A 13060-nucleotide genomic window follows, 5' to 3' on the forward strand; every position below is an offset into this window, starting at 1 on the left:
GGCTTACAAACAGGAATGTGGGGATGGAGAGGGGAAGGGAGAAAATCGCGGAGCGAGACCTCCCGTAGTCTAACAAATACTTAAATACCACTTACCACGTAACAGAAGCTGTTCTAAACACTTTACAAATATTAACTCACTTAATCTTCATAACAAACCTATGAGGTGGTTCTATCAGTACAGCTAGTTTCCCGAAGTTATCCGGTGGCGGAGTGAGGACTCCAGTCCTTGCTCTTAAGCGCTACCCTTTGCCGCTCCTATTTTGTCTCACAGCCGGTACGAGCTCCTCCATTTTGCTACAGGCTGCCGAGGCTCAGAGAGGTGCGCACACTTGCTGAGGGTCACACAGCGAGGGAACTCCCGGGACCCAGAGAGCAGGGGAGACGCTCAGCCACAGCGAGGTGCCCGCGGGGCTCCCTCCCGCCCCACTACCCCGCCCCTGGCCCCCTCCCCGCGGAGCCCCGCCCCGGACGTGCCCCAGTCCCCGCCCCCAAGGCTCTGCCCACCCCTCCTCCCCCCCCCCCGCACCCCAGCCGCGCCAGCCAATGGCTGGGGTCCTATAAACGAGAACGTCCCAGCGCTCAGAGGTAACCCCAGCGAGCGTTCAGATCGTGGGCCGCAGGTCCCAGGAGCTAGCTCGCTAGGGAGCGGGAGGCCAAGCGACCAGAGTCAGAGTCAGAGTCGTAGTCGGAGTCTCGGGACCGGAGCCGGAGCCTGATCCGCAGAGTGCAGCCCGCCCGCCCGTCGCCGCCCGCGCACCCGGCGCTGCCAGAGCCTCCGGCGCAGCGCGGCCATGGAGCCCAGCAGCAAGGTGAGTCGCGCGCCCGCGGGCCCTCCCCACCTGGAACAAAGGCGCGGACCCCCGGTCACCCCTCCGCTGGCCTAGGCCTCCCCGGGCCTCCCCGGCGGCCCGGACGCTCTGTGAGCCCGTGGCCGGCGGCGCGCCTCTCAGAGCCATGCTCGGCGCGGGCCTGGAGCGCAGCGCCCTGCCGCTGCCGGGGACTTGGGCGGGGATGGGGTCGGGATCTGGCGGGCGCGTGGGCGCCGCGTGCGTTGTTGGCGCCCGCAGCGAGCAGCTGGCTTCCTTCCGGGGGCGCCGCGCCGTCCACGCGTCCCGGCAGGGCCGGGGGACCCAGGGCCCGGGCGCGGCACGTCGCTCACGATCTCCTCCTCAGCGGCCCTGCTCCGACTTCTCCCGGGGCGGGGGAGGGGGCCCGAGCGCGGCGCCCATTGGCTGAGCCGGCCGAGCCCCCGGCCGGGCCCCGGCCCGGGCGCTTGGAGGAGGAGGGACCCGCCCCCGCTCGGCCGGCTCGGAACAGATGCTCCCTTTTCCTGGGCGCCACACTGGGCGCGCGGCCTGGTGTTGGGCGTTTTCCACGGCCTCGCGCAGTCCCCGCGCCGGTCCTCCGGGGTTCCAAGGCGGAGGGCACTCTCTTAAGGCCCGGGCTCCAACCCCAGGGTGCCTGGCTACAGGGTTGAGGCGAAAAACCTGACTTCCGAGGCCCTTCTTTCCGCGTAGTGCAGGCCCCAGAGCTTTTGCCAAGACCCGGGGAGATGTGCTCTGAGGTGGCACGTTTCCCTGCTCGGGCGGAGCTGGTGAGGGCCGGACGGAGAGAGTACCCCAGGGGCCGCCGCCGCGATCCCGGGGGGGCCGAGGGTCGGGAAGGGGCCCCTGGCTGGAGTGGAGTGGGAGTAGCGCGCGCCAGGGAGCTGAGGGACGCAGGACTGAATAGATGAGGACTCTCCCTTCCCCTGGGAGCAAGCAACTGCCTAGATAAGATCTCTTTTTTTCATCTGTAAACGGGCTTGTCCTACGGGGGATCTTTGTGACTTTCCCAGAACGGTTCCTTTCCAACAAATATCTATTGGGCCCCACCTTGTGTGTTGTAGGGCATTGTTTCTTTCCTCCCTCCCTTCCTCCCCTTTCTATAGAATATTTTCAAGTGACTTTTTTCTTTGAAATTCGGCAGGGAAGGCACGAGGATGTCCGTTTTTCCACCTGGCATGGGGGGTTAGCACTGAACTCTGCACTGCCCTTCCTATGGGCTGTGGAGGTGTCCGGTGGAACTGAACAAGGTCTTGGCTGGGCGGAGAGGTGCGTGACAGCGACGCCAGGCTGTACCCTCAGCGGGAAAAGGTTCCTTTATGCCTGATGAATGCAAACAACTTGCTTCACCACCCCGCCTTGGCCTGAAGAGAGACCCTGAGCCCAGAACACATTTCCTGACAGTCATAGGTGAGCCGTTATGCTGGGATATAACAAAATAAAAATAAAATGAGAAGCTATTTTAGCTAGTGGTGAGAACGTTGCCACTGCAAAGCTTAAATATTTGCTGTGTTACCTCAGGGCTCTGGCAGGTCACTTAACTTCTCTGGGCCTCAGTTTCACTGTCTGTAAGAAAGGGAAAACTTTTTTCACTCCTGCAAGGGTAAGAAATGTCTGTTCAGCATGTGATGCAGGACCTGGGTGTTCATCTGTTGAGTGGAGAAGTGAGTATTTTGAGAGGAGACAGAAAAGTGGAGGAGAAAGTCAACAGTCACTTGTAGTTCACTAGGCTCTGGGCTCAAATGCTTTTCAGTGTCACTGACCCTCCATATATAGCTCTGCTGGTTCAGGGGCCTAGAGCTCGGAGAAGGGAAGTAACTTACCTGAAGTCACACAGCTAGTAAGTGGCTGAATTGGATTTGAACCCAGGCCAATCAGAAAGGGCTTTCAGTCTACACTATCCCTTTTCACCATAGACTTTCTTGAATTTTGAGCTGAGGGGAGAGAGTTTGCCTAACTTCAGGGGTGCCCATGTGCCAGCCAGTTCTGTAGCAGGTAGGTGCTTTTCATGCAGTATCCTCCAAACTTTTGATTGCCGGCTCCATCAATAAATAATTTTGGAGCACCTCCTTCCCAGTGCTTTATCTGTATTTATAAATTCATGTATGTGCACTGTTATAATAATAGATTATATGCCTACATAAAGTAGAAATTTCAAAAGACAAATACAGATAACAGTTATAGTAAAAACATTTTATTTTTTATTTTATTTTTTTGCTAAACTTTCTATGGATCATCCTGTATACATTCTAGAAAAAAGCCCTTCCCTTTGGAGCTGCTGATTCGATCAGCAAGCCCAGCCCTTTTGTGCAAAAGGTTAAACTGAGGCCTGGAGAAGTTATATCACTTGCCCAAGGTCTTAAAACCAGGTGTGTCTAGTTCTGAAGTTCCTTCGGCTATGTTCCTCCTCATCTCCGCAGTTGACTCAGCTGACTTTCCTGCTTTCTGTCGTGCTCCTCTGTGGCTCACTGTGCTGAGTTTAACTGAGTAGGAAGTAGGGAGGAGACAGGTTGAAGACCCTCCTGTCCCAGCCAGCGCTTTGCTCATGCTCCGTCCTGGGCAGCAGATGAGGGTGAGCCCTGCCCCCAGATGTCTCACCTAGCCCTTTGTGAAGAACTCCCAACTAGTCCCTCCTAGCACCCCAGTCATGCCCCAGGACTCTGCCACTCCGCCCTCCAGACAAAGGAGAAATGAGAAATCCGTGGGGTTCCTCAGCCCCTCAGTGATACGGAAGAGCATAGGCTTTTGAAGTCCTGCATTTGTGGTTTTGAATTCCAGCTTAGCTCAGTTGCCACGTCTGCAGAATGATGTCATTTTTGTCATTAGAGTGTCTGTAAGAATTCAGAAATAAATGTGTCTATCTGTCCCCATGGATGCTCCATAAATATCCCTTGCTTCTCTGGCTTCCCATGATGCACTGCACCTACTGGGCCCCAGGTGACCTGCTACCTGGGTTGCAGCCTCTGTCCAGAAGTCTGGCATTTGGGCAACATGAGCTTTTGGGGAGTCCCAGGATGCTCGGGCTATATCGCTTGGTTGGGTAAATCATTAAAGTTTCTGCTGGCTAGTTCTCCAGTAGGGGTTTTGTCAGGAAGCTGGTTTGCAGAGTAGCCCATGGGTGAGAGTGCCAGGCCCAGAGATGGGACAACTGATGTGGCTACCCTGCCCCCCGCCCCCGTGAGGGTGATAACAAGTCATGATGACATCACAGTCCAATGGAAAATGACTTTTCCAAGGTCACATACTAGCCTCCCACCACAAAACACCTGCTAGCCTTTCTAGGATGGCATAAGAGGATAAAAGAAAGTCCCCAGCAGGAAGGGACCTTCCAGTGCATGTCCCAACTCTGTTTGACAAATAGGGAACTGAGGCCAGAGAAGGAAAGAGGCTTAGCCAAGATAAGGCTGTCACAAAAAATTTGAGATGTTCTTCAGTATTGTTTTTAAAGAACATGTTTTTTTCTGCACACCCCTGTCCTATGTGCCACCTTCCACTCACCCCAAATGAGCAGGAGTTCCCCGACTCCCAGACTTTCCAGCCACTTTCTGGGTACAGTCTAATAGTTGGATTAGATATAATTTGACAACTGAAAGTCTTCTGTGAATGGAAACAAAACACATCCTCATAAAACTATGACCTGGGGGAAGTGGCCTTCCTCAGAGCCTCGGTTTTCTTCCCTGTAAAATGGAGGCTCACTCCGCATGGTAGTTGTGGCGACTGCCCAGTGCCCTCAAGCAGGGTGGCGGCTATTTTCAGTGGAAGGACCCTCTGCACGTCCAGTTTGGGTGTACGGACATCGTCAACATCTCCATGATGATCCCTGTCCCATGCTGGGCCATTCCGGGACCAACCCTACCTGGCCTGGAGCTGGGTCAACCCCCAATCCCCCTGTAATCAGCTTGTGACTTCAAGGAGCTCAGCTTTACCCAGTGCCTCCTGGTCACAGGATGTCAGGGCCTAGAGCTCTGCTCCAGCTCCAAGGGTACAGGCATCCAGTTCTCTCCCCCTCCCACCCTAGCTGGCAGAGCTGGGGAGGCCTGGGACAAAGGGGAAGCATGCAGTGTTGGCTTGGGACCTGCAACCTCACCCCTCCCCCACCTCACTCCTGGGCGGAGCCGCTCAGTTTGGTAACCTGCGTCCCAGAATGGTAGAGGTTGAGAAGGCTCCTGGTTGGACCTATGGGCTCAGAGAGGCTGTGTCTAGGCCTGGTCACCAAAACAAACCTCCAGTTGTTACCGGCCTCTTCCGTGGGAGGCATGGAGTGGAGCCTAAGGCTCTGCCATCCAGCCTCCAGGCCAGGGAGGGAGTAGCTCAATAGCTAATGCATAAACATTGGGGTTTTGCAGTAATGGAGCAGGGCTCCCAGACCTTGAACTCGTGCAGAATGAGGGCAGTGTTCACCCTTTCTAAGACTTCAGCACCACCACCTTGCTGGCTTTTGCCTCCCCAGGGCCTTGGTACCCTGGAAGGGGAGAGAGCTGTCGCCAGACCCCAGCTTAACGAGCCTTTGGCTACTGAGGCCTCTGCTGGACAGGACATCTGCCCAGAGCGCCTAGCCCAGAGTTCACCCCCACTATTTTGGCACTGGGGAGTGAGGAGGAAAGGGCTCCACCAGAAACATCTCTACCATTTGACCTCAGACCAGCCACAGCTCCTGTTGGAGCTAATTTCCTCAACTGTAACAGGGATAATACCTGCCTCTCTAGGTCAGGTTGCAGGGGTTTTTTTTAAATTACAGAAGTACTGTAATGGAGCCAACTATAGAGAAGCATGCAAAGGAGGAGAGTAAACATCTTCTCCCAGTTGTAATGGTTTGGTGTTTACCCTCACAGACCTCTTTTTGTGCATGTGTGTATGTGTGCCTATAAATGGAATTCAGTGTAATTGGATCACGCTTTCTACATAGTTCTGTGCAGCCCAGTGCAGCCCATCCTGTTCACCCACCAATACGTGCAGTGTTTCTCTCTGCACATATAAGGAAGTGCCATTATACAAGTTCATTATCTCCTCCTTCCGTACACAAAATGTACATTCTATACGTCGTTTAGTACTTTGCTTTTTTACCCGGCACTCTTTTCGTATCAAGTACATACAGATGTGTTGCATTCTTTCCAATAGCTGCATAATATTCCATCACAAAATGTCCCACCGTGATTAAGAATTAAGTGATTGTCCTCGTCACCTTCTCTCTTCATACCACTCACCACCTGATGTATTTTAGGTGTTTTTTTCTCTATCCTTCCACCCTACCCACCGCTGCCAGCCCCCAACTAAAATATCAAGTTCCATGAAGCAGGGATTCGGTTGAGTTTATTGCTGAATCTCCATTGACTAGAATAGCGTTGGGAACATGCACTCAGGTATTGTCCTTCCTTAGTAATATAATTTCTTATTCTTAGGAAGCCTCTCTTATGGAGAACAGGAGGTCTTAGGGGAAGAGGATTTTTCAAGGTCACACAAGTGGGGTACTTAAACTTGTCTGCTGAGAGTGTTGAGGACCTTTACATATTCCCATGGTCTTATCAAATTAATCTTATCATAGTCAAATTGGTGCCCACCTCTCCACTGAATGGGTACCTCTCTGGGGTGTCAGCTTCTCCAGATGCCCGGGTGCTGACTGACTCTCAGGGAGTCATTTGTTTGCATTTAACACCTTTTTGGAAGACGATTTGGTTTTGCCTGGAAGGCTTTGAAAAGTCCTGTGCAGCTCGTGTGTTGGGTTTGCACTTGGCAATTCAGAGCACCTGGAGCTTAAAGCAGAGATGGGCAAATTTTTTCTGTAATGGGCTAAATTGTAAGTAAATACCATCGGCTCTGTGGGCCATACAGTCTGCTGTTGTAGCACAAAGGCAGCCATAAACAATATAGACTTCTGGTCCCCAAAGGAATGGGGGACAGTTTGGCTGTGTTCCAATCAAATGTTATTAATGGAAACTGAAATTTGATTTTTTTTTTTTTTTTTTTTTTGCCGAGCCACACGGCTTGTGGGGTCTTAGTTCCCCAACCAGGGATTGAACCTCAGGCCCACGGCAGTGAAAGCACTGAGCCCTAACCACTGGACTGCCAGGGAACTCCCCTGAAATTTAAATTTAATACAATTTTCATGTATCACAATATATTAGCCTTCTTTTTTTTTTTCCCCCAGCCACTTAAAAATGTAAAACCCATTCTTAGCTGGCAGGCTGGATTTGGCCACGGACCATAGTTGACCAACCTGGTCTTAGAGCAAAATCTACCCAAGCGACCGAGAGGTTTCTGAGCTTGGGCCTGGGCTGTCCTGGCTCAAACTGGGCAAGGCCCAGCGAGTTGCTGGAATGGAATTTGACCTACATAGGAAGGAAGGAGCAGATAGAAACCTTGCTTCCTTTGGGGACCAGTACCCGGAAGCAGGGGAGGACATGAGCAGGAAGGGTTTGGCGGCAGAGACCCCTCAGTTTGAAGCTTCCAGCAGCCGAAGGCCTCCTGATCATCCGCCTTTTCCTCTCTGAGTCTCCCATTTTCTCATCCGTGAAGTGGGAGCCATCTCTCCCCCAGAGCCTGGTGATGGTGGTTAAATCAGGATGTGGATGCAGCCCCTGGCACGTTGCCTAGGGCCTGCCCGGTGCTGCTGGTGCTGATAAAAGCGGCAGCTCCCTCTCCTCTCTGCTTTTAAAGACTGATGAGCACCTTCTGCCTCCAGGGCCACTGCGGGGTGCAGGGGAGGCTCAGCCATGCAGAAGTCCTGACATCACTGGAGGACTTGAAGAAGATGGCTGGGAGGAGTAAATGCCTGAGGTCACCTGAAGGTCAGGCTTCACATGGTTATTACTCTTCTTCTTGAAAAGACCTGACAGGCTGGAAGAGTTCAGAGGGTAAAATGCCTTGTCCAGGAATCCAAAGAACTCAAGTCCCAGAATTAGCTTTTGTTTGCCGAGTATCCTGGGCCCCTACCCTCTGACCTTAGGCTCCCCATCAATCGCATGAGGGTATTACAGCAATTCTGCAGTTCCTTGCGCTTCTTTTTTCATCTCCCAGAATTTTGTTCAAATGAAATCTTAGAAAATTAAAGTAAAAAATAAATAAATAAATAAATAAAAAGGGAGCTGTCACGGATCCCATAAACCCCTGCTCCACCCTGCTTAGAACTGGGGACCACGCAGTTACAAGGTCCTTGTCCCATGCTCCAGTGCACCCAGGGCTACTCAGGAGCTGTGGGAGGAGGAAAGGACGTGAGTGACATCTGGCTCATCCCGGCTCCAGGACCCTCCTCCCGGACCCTCCTCCCATTGGGAGTAACCTACCTCTGAATGGCGTGGCCACATGCCCTCCCTCTGCCAGTACTGACTGGGAGAGCCCGGAGCTGGAGTACATGCCAGGGAAAGGCCCGGCCCACGGACGCAAGTCGAAAGGCCACGCACGGTGCTTGGCAAGTTACATGACCTGGCTAGGCCACCCGGCATCCCCGTGTGTGGGAGGAGAGGTTCTGAAGCCAACATTTCATCAGTGGCTTCCTGGGAGGAGGAGAGCTCTAAGTGGGCCTCAAGACCCCCAGAATTGGGATGGGGTGGTGAGGGGTGAGGGCATGAGAGCCTCCTCGTGCAGGACCCCGAGCCCAAGCGCTTGCTGAACTGAGAGGCCTGGGGCACCCCTAGGAGAATCAGGATTTGAACTCGGGTCAGAGGTCTTTCCTCCACAGCCCTGTGGGTTGGGGTGGGGGCCTGGAGAGTTACTTTTAGGCTGTTTCCAGCTCTCAGAGCTGATGTTCCAGTACTCATCAGGGGTTTGCTACATGGCCGAGTTCAAATCTGTTAGGATGAACACTGTTCTCAGAGAACAGATACATGCAGAGCCAGTTTTGCCCAAAAAGTTAATTTCAGAAGTGACAGGTTTGCTTTGTATAAATATTCAGCGCTGCGCCCTACTCTGGGCACCCTAGGTACCATTCTTAAGGAGTTCCCAGTGTGGTGGGTGGACAGCAGATGGGTATTCCCAACTGCTTGGAGCAGAAGCTGGAGACTGTAGAGCACACAGCAAGGGCAAAGGCCTGGAACAGCACGGGATGTTCTAGGAGGTAGCCTCATCCCCAGGGGTGGTGATGGGCGGCCGTGGTCCCAGATTCTAGACTCTCCCTTGCTCCTCCACCCCTATAAAAGGCTTCCACAAGAAAGCTGTGAGCTGTGGGGCTTGTACCCCTTCTTTAAGGCATCACCAACGAGTCCATCAGCTTGGCACGTAAATATATACATGTTGAATGAATGGACTTACCGCCTTTCAGTTCCAGCCACGGGACTGGTGGAGGCAGATGGTACCATGGGGACTTCCCATCCCTCCTTGATTCAGCGAACACCTGTCGAGTGAACCCTGCCGGCTCCATGATGCAGAGCTTGACAGCAAGCTTTAAGGGAAGGCACTCTTATCCCCATTTCTTATGTGAAGAAACTGAGACCCAGAGTCAGGGCTACCACATATCTCAACTCCAAGGTGAGGGAAGCAGCTCGATGCCTTTCAGCCTGGGTCTTCAGATTCCAAGTCCTGTCGTGAGCACGCTGGGTGCGGTGGGGGCGAGAGGTGGTGGGTGCCTCTTGCCTACCCAGGAGCGGGGGCCATGCTTCTCCCCTGGATCTAGCATCCAGCCACACTGAGCACCCCGTTAGATCCGGCCTTGCAGGGCCCCCCCTTCTTCCCCCTGCACGTACTGTTCTGTCTACCTGGAATGCAGTCTTGCCACCGCTTCTCCACTTGGCAGACTCCCTGCATGTCCTTCACGGCCCAACTCCAGTGTCACCTCCCAGGAACCCACCTTTGATTGACTGTCCCAGGCAAAATTACAAGTCTGTCCCTGCAGGGCTCCCGCAGTGCACCAACTGAAGCTCGGACCACACTAGCCTCCCCTTCCCAGTGGACCTGATGCCTCTTCCTTGATGTCAGGACCAGGGCCCAGGGCGCGAGTCACTGAGCCTTTTAGTAGTTCCTGACGCAGCAGCCTGCCTGGGTGGATGTGGATGTAACCCAGCCGGTGGGTGGGCAGGTTTTCTAAAGCAGAGTTTGACCTTGACCTGCCAAGTGGCAAAGTCCAGCAGAGGGCTTTGTCCTTGGCTCCCAGCAGCCCCCGCTCTCAGAGGCACAGCTGCTCAGCAGGGCCCCAAGACTGACTTCAGAGGCCCAGAGACCCCTGGCACACCAGAGCCAGACTGGAGACAGGGCTGTAGTAACAGTACTGCCCCCAGCAGAGCCCCTTCTGCGAGGGCATTCGTGCAAGGGCACGATTTTTACCAGAGCCGCATATCATCTGTATCATTTTTCACTTCTATTTTTATTTAAATTGCTGTGTTCTAAATAATATGAAACCACAGGGCTTGTAAAAAATACTTTGAATAGGTGGTACATTCATGTGGTTCAAAATTCAAAAACGTACAAAGGGATATAAAATGAAAATTCTCCCTTCTACCCTGCCTCTGCCACCCAGATCCCCAAGGTACACTGTTACCTTTCTTGTGCGTTCTTTTAAGGAAGTAGATGTGTATATTCTCCCCCATCCTAGCCTTTTTTTTTTTTTCCCTCCCACACAAAAGGTAGCATACAACACGCTGTTCTGAAGCTTTGCTTTTTACTTAATATAACTTGGGGAGTATGCCAAATCAGTACCTAAAGAGCTTTCTTTGTTAAGTACTCCATTATATAGCTATGCCACATTTTTTCAAATCCTAGGTTTGCATTGCTAGTTTTCTATTTATTCGAGTGTGTACTAGAATAATATATACCTTGTATACCATTAGTATCAGACGATGGCCAACCTCAAGGCCAACCCTGAGCCGTGACACCTGTGACTCACCAGGCAGAAAGCCCCCACGTGGGGGTTCAACAGCCGCTGTCGTGCCGTCCTTGTGACCTTCTCTTACTTAATCCCAGTGGTCACCCGAGGAGTTGGGCTTGGCCGGGGCCCACCAGAGGAGGCCTGTCAGGTGCTCACCACCCACTCGGAACCAACAGCCTTGGGTCTGAAGGCTCCCTAAGGAGTTGGGAGGGAGGCTCTGAGGGGTGCTGGGCAGGGTGGGCTGTGACAGACAGGATTTACAGGGAGTGCAGCCCGCTGGGAGGAAAGGCCCAGCGTCTAGGATGAATGTCCAGAGTCTGGCCAGGAAGGAGCCCGTGGTGGGAAGGAAGGATCCAGCTCTCCCTTGACAAGGAATGGGCTCTGAACTCCTGCTGGCTGAAACCTTACTCTCAGCCTCTGACGTGAGAACCTTAGCTTTCGCAATCGATGGCCTGACGGCTTCTAGAGAATGAAAAGAACATACTAGGAATGTGTCTGATTAACAGCTAAGCCCAGCGCTATCTGTGAGGATCTCGAAGTCAGGGCTGCTTCTGGGTTCTGGGGGGAGGGGGGGAGACCAAGGCCATCGCCAAGCTGAGGCTCTCCCCTCCACAGGTAGGTGCGGCTCAGGATCTGTGCCTCCACCCCTCTCCTCCAGTGCCCAGCCCTATGTGGTGCACCTGGTGAATGCCCGCCCATCATTTCTTTGGCATCCCTCCCCCCGGGCCCCGTTCTTTCGGTCAGTTAAGGGCCTGCCTTAACTGTCATACATCTTGGCGTCTTCATTTTAAAAGAAAACAAAAGTCCTCTCCCTAGCAAGGCACCTTGCTCTCCCCGGGCCCTCCTGCCTGCTGGCCTCCTCCCTCCCTGCTGCCTCCAGCCCTTGGCTTCCAGGTGACAGAACCCACTGCCCTTTTTCTCCCCCAGCCCTCTGCCCATTGGAAACACCTCGACCCAGCACTCTTACTCACCTTGTGTCGTGTACTTTTCCAAAGCACATTCCTGGCTGGTATGTCATCTGTGTCCTAACAACCCTGGGAAGCTCGTGGTCTGGGGATGGTTGCCCCGAGCTTCAGCCTGGCTCTCTGCAGACCCCTGAGTAAGCTGGAACTTGTCTCTGCCTCAGTATCTACCCTGTGAATGGAGGCGAGGGTTTGCAGACAAGCAACCAGACGGGCTGGGAGGAGTGGGGAAGGGGACTCACCTGCTGGAATTCGCAGAGCAAGGAGGCAGGTGGGCTGGAATTAGAAGCCGGCATCTTGGGCTCCAAATCCAGGGCACTTCGCCCATCCATGCCGCTCCTCCCACGTAACTGGGCCCCCCTTGCCTTGGTTCCTGGGCCTCCCAGCCAGAGAGGCTGGAGCCACCTCAAGCCCAGGCATGGCTTCAACAGGGGAATGAGACCCCGGAGAAGGCCAAGCCCTGGCTACAGAGAGGGGGAAGACCCTAATTACCCTCTCTCCCCAGGAATGAGTCTGGCCAGCCCGGTGTCTAGAAGTTGGCAGGGCTGGTTTGGGCACCTGAGGTCAGGAAGTGGCCAGGTTTCTTCAGAGAAGGGCTGGTGTGGTGCCAGGAGTCAGGCAAGCTATCTGAACAAGGGAACCTGCCAGCCCAGGCCCTGCCCTCTAGTCACCTGGGCCTGGCGTGCCTCCAACAGTGTGGGCTTTTCTCTCTGCAGAAGCTGACGGGCCGCCTCATGCTGGCCGTGGGAGGGGCAGTGCTCGGCTCCCTGCAGTTTGGCTACAACACTGGAGTCATCAATGCCCCCCAGAAGGTGAGTGCTGTGCTGTCCTAGGCTTCTCGAGACCAGAGGGCTCTGCTGTGCACCCCAGCCCCCATCACACACACACACACACACACACACACACACACACGTGCTCACCCTGCCTCTTGGACATTGGAGTCATTTACATCAACTCACCATCTGCCTTACCAGCCAATATTCTGGCCCTGAATGGGTTAGAGGCTCTTAGCTTTGGCCTTGGAACCTTGGGGCCCACAGAACCACGGGGTCTTTATAGGTTACCTTTTTTTTTTTTTTTTTTTTTTTTGTGGTTCGCGGGCCTCTCACTGTTGTGGCCTCTCCCGTTGCGGAGCACAGGCTCTGGACGCGCAGGCTCAGCGGCCATGGCTCACGGGCCCAGCCGCTCCACGGCATGTGGGATCTTCCCGGACCGGGGCACGAACCCATGTCCCCCTGCATTGGAAGGTGGACTCTCAACCACTGCACCACCAGGGAAGCCCTTTATAGGTCATCTTGACCAACCTCCCACCCGACACAGAAACTTGTAAAAATTGAAGCCGTGTTCGGTGTAGTGATGCTGCATTCGTGCGGCCCTCTGGGGCTACAGAGGGCTTCCGTGGTGCTTTTCTCACCTGATCACACCGAGCCCTAAGGCAGGCAGGCAGCCGTGCCCACTCCTACCCTGCAGGTGTGGGGA

The 13060-nt window shown here is 54.0% G+C and overlaps 1 protein-coding gene across 1 annotated transcript in view; it reads left to right on the forward strand.

Moving 5' to 3' along the window:
* Nucleotides 1-608: 608 nt before the first annotated feature.
* SLC2A1 (solute carrier family 2 member 1) overlaps nucleotides 609-13060 on the forward strand; it is a 28304-nt gene continuing 15852 nt past the window's right edge. The window contains exons 1-2 of the mRNA XM_082671598.1: nucleotides 609-811; nucleotides 12298-12393. Of these exons, the coding sequence (XP_082527724.1) occupies nucleotides 794-811; nucleotides 12298-12393 (114 nt within the window). The 5' untranslated portion in view covers nucleotides 609-793. The remainder of the gene's footprint in view (nucleotides 812-12297; nucleotides 12394-13060) is intronic.

Source organism: Grampus griseus, assembly GCF_964374135.1.
Source record: "Grampus griseus genome assembly, chromosome: 1".
Classification (NCBI taxonomy): domain Eukaryota; kingdom Metazoa; phylum Chordata; class Mammalia; order Artiodactyla; family Delphinidae; genus Grampus; species Grampus griseus.